Raw genomic sequence first — 11,117 nt, 5'->3', positions numbered from 1 at the left:
AGGCAGCTGCCCTGCCTCTCCCCAGAGTTTGATGCCAGAGTTAGTGAAGGAGGCATAGGGCTCATCACTATGCCCTAGGGGGAAGAGATCCCCATGCGGAATCCACCTCGTGAGGCTGATCTCGTCCTAGTGACTGGGGCATTGGGCGTTTGTGGAGGAGGGGGGAGGGTGTTAAAGTTATTAATAACACCCTGGCAGGCTGTGTCATTGCACCTCTCGGGTGAGGATGCTGACTCAGAATCCCAGGGCTCCAATCAGTTCGGATCCAGGAGGCCCCAAGCCAAAGGATTCATAGCCTTCCCCTGCCCCCTCTGATGCAGTCCCAGGCCCCCAGGGTGGCTGTTCACTGACCTGGCCTCAGCTGGGGCCTCAAACCAAGACCTTAACCCTAGGCTGAGAGAGGGGGAGTGTGGGACTAATGGGTGTATCCTGTTCCCTGTTTGCCTTGACCCAAGATACTAGATCGACTCTTTGGTGTGGGTTTGGGTAACGGAAGCAGGGTGGGAGGAAGTGGAGAGGGGGGTGGGATGTGGTAACTAGAACCACTTCCTCTCAGTGTTGAAAGCAGAACTCTCCTCAGGTTCTCCTAAATTATGCCTCACTTCCCCCACCCCAGCTTGGGATGCAGGCCTGGAGAACCAGGAAGTGGCCTGATAGTTATGTATTTCATTCCTGGGAAGATGGATTGAGAGAAAATGCAGCATGAAAACTTTGCTACTTCCATGTAGATGACCAATTTGTGCCTTCTCATCCTCTGTGATCTTTGTCCACATCCTCCCTCACTATAGAGGTGCACCTAACATGCTGGGGACCTCGACAATGAATATCAATGGAGCATAAAAGATATCCATGTGTTATCACTATATGACAGGCCCATCGCCTTGTCCAGTCATTGATTTCTCTAATAATAATCTTTACACCACTTCTCCTTTACATTTCTTTGTTGGCAATATGCTGCAGTCTACTCACCCCCACTACTTGCCTTTTCATTGCCTTTTGGGTGACCTATAACTTTTATCCTTGGAGACTCATATTCCGTGCTTTGCAGTCATGAAGTATATATAGAATATGGATGCTAAAACATGAGACTAATTCAGGGAGAAGCTTGGAGTCATTAAAAGTACTTCTGAATTTCCCCAAAAGCAATCTAGCTTGATCTCTACATGGGTATGTGATAGAGGATGAGCACTAGGAGAAATACAGGTCAGTAGTGTGGTGTGTGTGCTGGAGAGGTTGAGCATGAATTTATCCCATTTTGGTCCCAGGTCACTATTCATCCTCAGTCTCTGTCCAGGATAAATACACTGATGGACCAGCTCTATACACTATCCATACAAACACATATTATAGTGTGAACAATTGCATTTTTAATGATATCTTACACTTATAAAGAACTTCATAGTTTATAAAGCACTTTCATGCCCATGATCTCATACCTCTCAGGTAGATAGCACAAGGACTATTATTCCTATTTTACACATGAGCAAACTAAAGCTCAGAAGGAGAGCTTGGCATAATAGAAAGAACAGAGGACTTTGAGTCAAAAGACCTAGAATTGAGACCTGGCTGTCATTTATTAGCTGGATGATCTCAAAGAAATCACTGTCCTCTGAACCTCCATTTTCTCCTTCATCAAGTGATAATGTTAATAAATATGCCTCCTTGAAGAAAGTTGCAAATCTGTAAAATGGGAATAATCCTGGCACTACCTACCAGGCAGGTCTATTATTAGTGATATCTCACATTTATGTATCTCCTAAAGCACTTTCCTAGAACAGGAACATTTGGTGTAGGGAGTCCTTCACAACCTCCTCCCTTCTCAGGCCCCACCTAACCCCTAATTGGCTCCACTAACCAGGTTAGAAAATCCCCATCTGTGGGAAGGTGAGAGCAGCCAACAGACAATTACTCCTGTATAGGGTTGGAAGGGACTCTCATTTTATTGATAGGGGAAGTTGAGGACCAGGGATGACTTGCCCAAGGTGAACCAGCAAGTTTGTGTCATTGTTGCGGTTTCATGCTCTGTTGTGGTGGGACTGTCTCAAAGAATTCAGAGTCAGATCACCTGTAATCCAAGTATAGGCACTTATTGGGAATGACACCTCCAATAGACTGAACCAGAAACTTAGTAAAACAACACAGGCAAATTTATTGTGTAATTATGTTGATTGCACAACAGAAATTATGAATATTAAAAAGGTAGGAGGAGTTTATTAAGGGATCAGGTAATGGGGAGGGGTTTGTTAAGGGATTAGATAATGAGGGAAGGGTCCCAGCCTCAATGGAATTGTGTATTTCATTACCTAAAAAACCCATTTGATGGAGGGGGGGTTATACTTGTGATAATGATATTATAATAAGTCTCTCTACATCATAAGTTCACCTTAAGGACAACTTTTGCTATTAATGCACAGGTGTCTACTTAGGAAAAGTCTCTTTAATTGTTTTGGGGTCCACATCCTGCTCGGGCATCCTGATGTGCTGCTTTCTGATTGGCTGACTATTGGTCCTGTCTGAGATTAGATGGATGTGGTTGTGGGTTGAGTGTGTGGTCATACCTATTGTTTCTGTGGGAAATATGAGGAATAGGTCTGGCAGCAGTGGCTAGCTACAGGCAGTGGCTGGGATCTCATCACATGGACATGTTTGCTATTTCTGTGGAAAATATGTGTTCATGGACATACCTGTTGTTCTGGTGAGGTAGTGAGGCATATATGATGAAGTTAGGATATTGGAGGGGACAGTAGCTAGGTAGGGGCAGTGGGCCTGCTATTCAGCGAGGCCTATGATTGAGTCGGGGGGGGGGGCCTGTTGTGTGGTTAAAGTCAGACTGTGTTATTAAATCTGGACTTGCCTGTTCAGTGACGACCACAAGGAAGTTAGAATATTGGGGCTGGGGGCAGCTTTCTTAGGATTCCATCATCATAGCAGTCACTTAAGTCTTGATCTTTCTGAATCTCAGTCCAAAGTCCTTTTCATTATACCCCATTGCTCCAGAAGGAGGAGGCATATGTTATGTGATACGTGTGAGAGGCAGACAAGGGAGAGAATATCAATTCAATTCAATTTAATAAATATTCAGTCATTACCTACTATGTGACAGGCATTGCACTAAGTTCTTTGGATACAAAAAGAGGCAAAAGACCATCCTGGCCCTCATGGAGCTTATAGTCTCAAGTTGGTATAACATCGTAATTGTAGCTTCACATCTATTATCTTGCTTGATGAAGCACAAGAACTGTGAATAGTAGTGAGTGAGGTAGGTTCGGCAAATAGGAAACTGAAGACTAATCAGGGGAATTAACTTATTCATTTCACTCAGGAGGTAAATAGTAGAGAAGGATTCTAACCCAGATGTTTTTACCTCTAAATATAGGACACTTTCTCCTCCACCAATCTGCCTCTCTCAAATAGAGGACACCCCCAGGAGACCCTAAGACATGCTGAGCTCCCTTAGATTGACCCGCTGGTTTCATCCTCCCTATCCTGTTCCCACAGACACTGCAACTTGGAAAACCTCAACCTATTCTCCTGTGCCCAAACCCCTTCAGCTTGGCTGTGGTTTCCTGCATCTGGGGTCCTGACTCGACAAATCAAGCTCAGTTGTTAAAAGAGAGTGGTAAGGAGAGGAGGGTTGTGGGGGCTGGAGCCAGGCAAAGGGAGGATGTGAGCCTCATCGAGGAGAAGCCCCCCAGACAGACACAGACTTCTGAATCTCCTGAGTCACACTATTGGCAGACCTGAAGAGGACGGTAAGAGGGGCGGGGTTCCTGCCCCTCCTTCCTTTCTGCCTGCCCCCTGAGTCATCCACTGTTCTATAAAGCCCCTTCTGTATCTTTGGGCCCCAGTCTGCCACAGAGCTCACCATGCCTCTGCTTTGGCCTTTCCTCGAGCTGATACTCTTCGTGCTGGGCTGCTGCTCAGCGGCACCCCGAGGGCGTTCCTCTAACGGGCCTGTACTGATCCGCTTCCCTGGCGAGAAAATGAACAATCTCACTAACCAGCAATTCGCTGAGGTAGGCAACTGGACCGACTAAGGGGCTTGAAAGATAGGAGAGAAGAAAAGGAGATGAAGAGAATGGGCAGGAGATAGGTTAGGGGGTGCCCAGGATTACGAGGGAGTGAACTAGGGCCTAAACAGGGAGTGTGATATGCGCCAGAAGATAGAGGTTGGGATGTATGAGGGGTAACTGGCATTCGGGAGGATGTGCCCAGGGTTGGTGACAGGGACTAGAAAGGTCAGGAGTTGGGACCGACTGTCTGGCTGAAGGGGCCAGTGAGGATGGGAGAGGACTAGGGTGCTCAACTATTAATCACTTCCCACCAGGAATACCTGAATCGTTACGGCTACATCCCGGCAGGGTTGCTGCACAGGGACGGCTCTTCTATGAAGCATGCGCTGAGGAAACTCCAGCGTCAGCTGGCCCTACCAGTGACAGGAGAGCTGGACAGCGCCACCATCGCAGCAATGCGCGCCCCGCGCTGCGGAGTACCCGACGTGGGCCAATTCCTAACCTTCGAGGGCGAGCTCAAGTGGAAACACCAGAACATCACCTATCGGTTAGCAGGAAGAAAAATCAGGGGATGGGGAGTGAGGAAGCATTCCTATTGCAGGAACTCCTGGGGGCCAGAGAGGCAATCTGGTGTGATGGAAAGAGCACAAGACCGGGAAATTAGGAGACCTAGGTTCCAGTCCCAGCTTTGGCACTAACTCGTTATGTGACTTTAGACACTCCCCTCTTTAGAATTCAGTTTCCTCATTTGAAAATAGGAAAATAGGAGTCCTAGCGGACAAGATGATTTCTAAGGTTTCTTTCAGGTATGTGTGTGCATTCTCTTTGATTCTCTCACCTCCCTGCAGAGTGCAGAATTATTCCCCAGACCTGCCTCCTGAGGTGACGGATGATGCTTTCGCCCGAGCCTTCGCTCTGTGGAGTAGCGTGACCCCACTCACCTTCACCCGTCTCAGCAGTGGGGACGCAGACATCCTTATTCAGTTTGGGACCAAAGGTGAGGAGACAGCGAACCAAGAGGATTGGAAGTGCTGTGGTGGAGCGTAGCGTGCGAGGAAAAGGCCCTAGTAGCTCCCTTCTTGCAGCCTTAGATTGACCCAGCCCCTTGCTCTTCTCTTTTCCTTTGCCAGAACATGGTGATGGATACCCTTTTGACGGGAAAGATGGGCTCTTGGCTCACGCTTTCCCCCCCGGTCCAGGAATCCAGGGAGATGCCCATTTTGACGACGACGAGTTCTGGACCCTGGGCAAAGGCGCAGGTGAGACTTCATATCATCACCTCTCCTCTCCCCGCCCCCCGCGATCCCTCCCCCCCATCCATCCCCACTGAATTTTGCATCTCTTCCTCTCCCAGGCAAGGCTCTCCCTTGGGGAGACCCAGTGTGACCTAACTGTCTACTTCCCCTCTCCTCCCACAGTGATCCAAACGCGGTTCGGGAATGCAAACGGGGCCCCCTGCCACTTTCCCTTTATCTTCGAGGGCCGCTCCTACTTTTCCTGTACCGCCGAAGGCCGCTCTGATGGGCTGCCCTGGTGCAGCACTACAGCTAACTATGACATTGACAACCTCTACGGTTTCTGCCCCAGCGAATGTGAGTTGCAGGCCTAGATGCATTGGGGGGGTGGGGGTGGAAAGAAAGCAAGGGAGGAGTGAGAAGAGAGGGGAGTCAGTGGCCCCTACCTTCGTCTCCTCAGGTCTCACAGAGATAGAATTCTAGTTAGTGAAGGAAAGGGAGGGTGAACCTAATCTCAGCACCACCTCTTGACTCTAGTGCTCTACACCCTGAATGGTAACGCCAACGGAGATCCCTGTGTGTTCCCCTTCACCTTCGAGGGTCGTTCCTACACAGCCTGCACCACTGACGGACGCTCTGACGGCTACCGCTGGTGCGCCACCACAGCCAATTACGATCAGGACAAGCTTTATGGCTTCTGCCCCAACCGAGGTACCGATTTCGCCTTCCAGCGAACCTTTCCCCACCTTCTCTTCCTGGAGGAGAATGCCATCCTTCTCACCCTTCTCGCCCTCACCGCCGGGATTCGACTTCTACAGATACTGCGGTAACCGGAGGCAACTCCCAAGGAGAACCCTGCGTCTTTCCCTTCACTTTCCTGAATCGAGAATACTCCACCTGCACCAATGAAGGCCGCACTGACGGTCACCTCTGGTGTGCAACTACTGATAACTTCGACCGTGACCGCAAATGGGGGTTCTGTCAGGATCGAGGTAAGATGGGTAGGATAAGGATCTAATGGGAAGAACTCGAGCTGAGACAGCGTAGCACGAAGGATGGGTGTGAGAGAGATGTGGAAGTCGGGGAAGAGATGCGGTGAGGATAGGAGGGGGAGGAACAAGGAGTGAGAATCTGGACTCCTTCATTCCCCGTTCCTCCTTCAGGGTACAGCTTATTCCTTGTGGCGGCACATGAATTTGGGCACGCACTGGGCTTGGACCACTCATCTGTGCGGGAAGCATTGATGTTTCCAATGTACAGTTTTACCGAGGGACCCCCGTTGCATCCAGATGATGTGAAGGGAATCCAATATCTGTATGGTGAGACGGTGGTATGATTATGCGGTGAGAGGGGGCAGGAAACCAACATCCAAATGGTCAGAGAGCATCTTGATTCCAACATCTATATACTAAGAGGCGGTGATAGGAGAGGCACTGTGAAGTTCGGTAATAGGGATTGAGAGGGAGATAAAGAGAAAAAAAATCTTATTCCGTTCTTATGCTCCCATCTTTAGGTTCTAGGACTGAGCCGGACCCCAAACCCCCGACTTCTGCTCCTTTAGAGCCGGATTCCACTACTCAGTCCAATGCTTGCCCTACTCTGCCCCCCATTGTCAAACCCACTGGCCCTCCTACCTCTCGCCCCTCGGAACCCCCCACGGCTGGCCCCACTGGTCCTCCCACAGCCAGCCCCTCTGTGCTCCCCACTGGGCCCTTAGACCCCGCTGATGATGTTTGTGGCGTCCAGATATTCGATGCCATCACTGAGATCCAGGGCCAGCTTCACGTCTTTAAAAACGGGTGAGCTCTGGGCTCTGGACCACTGAGAGGGACTTGGATACAGACAGTTCTGGGAGGGGACAGCCTGAGCTGTGGCTGAGCGCCCCCTGCTGTCCTCCTTTCTTCCTCAGTCGGTACTGGCGAATCCAGCAGGGCTCCAAGGGGCCGCGGGCTCAAGGCCCCTTCTTCATCGCCAACACCTGGTCTGCATTGCCCCGGATACTGGACACCGCTTTTGAAGATCCACTGACTAAGAAACTCTTCTTCTTCTCAGGTAAAGGAGTAAGGAGCTCCTCACATCAGACAGGTTCTTAAAGGATATGAGTGCCCTTATGATTTATAGAATGCTATCTAGAGAATGGATCAGGATAATGACTCTGTAACCCAGATAAAACACAGGTTCATAACCTATGGAGATGGAAGGAACTCTAGAGACCATCTAGTTCAAACCTGTCATTTTACAGATTATGATGTGATTTTCCCAAGGTTACACTGGAGTAGCAAATAGGTTTAGAATAAGAATTGACCCCCAATTCAGTGCTTCTTCCACTATACCTCACTGCCTCTCCTTTTCCCTGTAAGTGGAGAGTGCAAAGGTACAGAGTAGCTTTGGAACAGAATTCCTTAAACATCCAACAATAATAAATAACTCATTTCCATAGCACTTTAAGGTTTACAAAGTGTTTTCTTCATTATAGTCTTGTGAAGTAGGCAAAGTGTGACTCCCCCCATCTTCATTTTGCAGATAAGGAAATTGAAGCTCAGAGAGGTTATATGACTTTCTTATGATCACACAGCTAAAGAAATGTCAGAGCAGAGATTCAAATCCAGGTCTCTTGATTTCAAATCCCACACTTTTTCTATTATGTCATCCTATCCTTCCAAAATTTTTGTTGGATGTGGGTCCTCAGTCTCTCTTTCACTTTCTGCAGGCCAGCAGGTGTGGGTATACACAGGCCAGTCAGTTCTGGGCCCCCGTCGACTGGAGAAACTGGGTCTGGATCCCAAAGTGCACAGGATAACAGGTGCAATTCAGCGTAATGGGGGCAAGGTGCTATTGTTCAGCCAGAATCAATTTTGGAGGTGAGAGAGGGCCTGAGCAGAACAAGGTGATTGGAGGGGTGGGTGGGCAGAATGCTTAGGATAGGATGGAACAGAAATCCAATACTTTTTTTCAAGGTTGGATGTGAAGAAGCAAAAGGTAGACCGAAGTGAACCTTACCCTGTGGAGAGCATGTTCCCTGGAGTACCAGAGAACCCTCATGATGTTTTCCTGTATCAAGGTAAGGAATGTAGGTCTGAGGTCATCCCTGTTTTATGACCTGTTACTCTGTGCCTATCTCTATATTCCCTGCCCCCCTTCCCTATGACCCTCATGAGGTCAAATGGGATCTGTCAACTAGGAAGGGAGAGGGTGGAATTGGCCTGGGAGTACTTATAGTTGAGGGTGATAAAATAAAAACAAGGTATGGATCAATCATTTTGTAATTATCGAAAACCTTCTAGAACAGAGGTTTGTAACCTTGAGTCCAACAGACTCCAAGTGGTCTGTAGATAGAATTCAGGTGGTCATGAGCTTAGATGGGAAAAATACAACTTTATTCCAATAGAATTATCATCCTTTCTAATCCTATGTATTTTATTTTATTAACTTAAAAACACTATTCTGAGAAGTGATCCATAGACTTCACCAGACTGCAAAGGGGGCCCGTGACATAAAGAAAGTGAAGAACTTCTTTTCTAGAAGGCATTATAAAGAAATAGTTTGTAAGCAATTTAGAGCAAAGAGAAGCAGTGATCAACAGGAACCAATCAAGGTTCAGTGAGAACAAGCTCTATTAGACTAACCTAATTTTACCAATTGATCAGGGAAATGCTTATCAAATTTGGAGATGATACAAAAATTGGAAAGAGAAGTTAATGTGTTGGATAGGAGAATAACGATACAAAAAAAGTCTACAGACTAGGACTATTGGGCTTAATCTAATAAGATTAACTTTAATGAGGATAAATATAAAGTTCTGCACTTAGATTCTAAAAATCATTAGTACAATTATATTTGGGGAGAATGTGGCCAGCCAACAGTCAGTAATAAAGACGGGGTTTAGTTGTTCACAAGCTCCATATGAGTCATTTCTATCATGTGGTGGCTAACCAAACCTCAGTCTCCATGATTCAAAGTCTAATGTCCAGAATCAAGGAGTTGACTGTCTCATTGTTCTCTGCTGTGGTCAAATGCCATCAGAATTCTGGAAGTCTCATTTTAGGAAGAACATTGAGAAATTGTACCCTTTCCAGAGGAGAGTGACCAGGATGGGAACTCATGTCATAAAAGGATTGGTGGAAGAAACTGGGGGATGTTTATCCTGGAGAAGAGATTTAGGGAAATGATGGCTGTTGAATATTATAAAAAAAAGAGTTATCTTAAGAAAAAAGTCTTAGACTTAGTCAAGGGAGGGGAATTTACAGGAAGGCAAATTTCAGCTCAATAAAAAGGAAGCACTTCCAAAATTTTCTGGTTGCCTTTTTTTTTTTTTAGCAGTGAGCTCCTCACCATCGGAGATATTCAAATAGAGCCTATATGATCGTTGTCAAGAATGGAATTGAGGGGGTTCGTCCCAATGGGTGGAAGTTTAGACTGTCTAGGACATTCACTCACCAGGAGGGGAGATTAGAATAGGTGATTTCTGAGATCCCTTTCCAGATCTAATGTGCTATCTTCACATCTCCTCCCCACTCCCATCCCTAGGAAAGGTGTACTTCTGCCAGGAACACTTCTTCTGGCGCTTGAGCCTTCATGACCAGGTGAACAAGGTAGACCAGGTGGGCTACGTGACCTACGACCTCCTGCACTGTCCAGAGGAGTAACCTTTCAGCTCCCCAGGGCGCTGCCAGAGTGATAGGTATGGAGCTGAGGAAGGAGAGGACGAAGTTTTGATGTGCAAATGGTTTAGATCCGAAAGGAGAGGAACGTGCGGGCCCACCCGCAGCGGGAGGCAAGGGCAGGGCAGGGCCCGTTCCTTCCTCGCGGTCAGGAATGTTTCTAATAAACTCGGATTTTCGAAGCCTTGCTCAATCGGATTTCGTTTGTCCTCTTGGGGCCCAAGATCAGAAAGAAGGCTGAGGGGGAGGGGTCTGTGTGTAGTGGTGGTGGTGGGGAGGTGTTTTAAGACTTAACGGGACAGCGAGGAGACTCTTTTTGACTGAAAAAAGGAGCCTGACCAGAAGGGGGAGCTGGGCTAAAGAGCCAACCCCACCTCTTCCCCCCTATCCTCCTTGTCAAATACACCCGCACCTCTTCCTGTTCTGGGGACTGTCCTCGAGGAGAGGCCAAGCAAGGGCGTAGAGGGCGCTAGGACCCTGCGAGGCGAGTAGCGGTAGACGGACGGGGGGTGGGGAGGGGGAAGGAGTGGGGAGAGAAGCTCACTCTCCTTCTAGGAGACCCGGCTGCAGCTACTTAAGAGATCTCGGCCTAAACCTGAACACTCAGTACCTGGACACCCCCCATCCCGAACCCCCACCCCACACACACCATGAGCCGGAGGTTCACAGTCACCTCTCTGTTCCCCATGGGACATCATGGGCCTTCCAGCCCGGGTTCCCACTTGGACCCCGACCCGCATGGTTGCCGGGGAGAAGACGCCAAAGGTAGCCGAGGCTGGGAAGGTAGCTGCCAAGGATCTAAAGGAAAGGAGGCGGGGCTGAGCTGGCCAGGGGAGAAAGGGCGGGGCCAGAGCCAAGGGGTGGGGACTAACCTGATGAATGGCCTTGTGAAGAAGGGGCGGGGCTAACCTGAGGTAGGCAGGGCCTTTTGAAAGGGCGGGGTCCTCTGGGAGATTGGTACCTAGTAGTGGCCAAGAGGGGATAGATAGGGTGGATTTGACCGAGAGGAGGTGGAGTCTAAAAGGGGAGGATTTGAGTAGGGGAGGGGCGGGGATTAACGGGTTTAGGATGAGATGGGAGTCTGGGCCTAGGATGCGTTGGGGCCTCTAGGAAGAAAATTAGTATTCCAGGCGAGAGGAAGGACTCCAGGTTTTTGGAGCCACAGAGAGATCTGACCCCATCAAAGCAGCTGAGGGACCCAGGCGGAA

At 48.6% G+C, this 11,117-nt stretch overlaps 1 protein-coding gene across 1 annotated transcript; it reads left to right on the top strand.

The window, feature by feature from the left end:
- The first annotated feature begins 3,818 nt into the window (after nucleotides 1-3,818).
- On the top strand, nucleotides 3,819-10,091 carry MMP9 (matrix metallopeptidase 9). The gene is made up of 13 exons (XM_020965749.2): nucleotides 3,819-4,016; nucleotides 4,328-4,560; nucleotides 4,862-5,010; nucleotides 5,144-5,272; nucleotides 5,432-5,605; nucleotides 5,786-5,959; nucleotides 6,067-6,240; nucleotides 6,412-6,567; nucleotides 6,762-7,047; nucleotides 7,158-7,300; nucleotides 7,959-8,109; nucleotides 8,206-8,309; nucleotides 9,776-10,091. Exons 1-13 carry the CDS (start codon nucleotides 3,867-3,869, stop codon nucleotides 9,892-9,894), a joined length of 2,142 nt encoding a protein of 713 aa, XP_020821408.1. The 5' UTR covers nucleotides 3,819-3,866; the 3' UTR covers nucleotides 9,895-10,091.
- The last annotated feature ends 1,026 nt before the right edge of the window (nucleotides 10,092-11,117 follow it).

This window comes from Phascolarctos cinereus, unplaced genomic scaffold, assembly GCF_003287225.1.
Source record: "Phascolarctos cinereus isolate Bilbo 61053 unplaced genomic scaffold, phaCin_HiC Scaffold_2;HRSCAF=192, whole genome shotgun sequence".
NCBI lineage: Eukaryota > Metazoa > Chordata > Mammalia > Diprotodontia > Phascolarctidae > Phascolarctos > Phascolarctos cinereus.
Note: the sequence above shows the minus strand (reverse complement) of the source record. Positions and strands in the feature narration are given on the sequence as shown.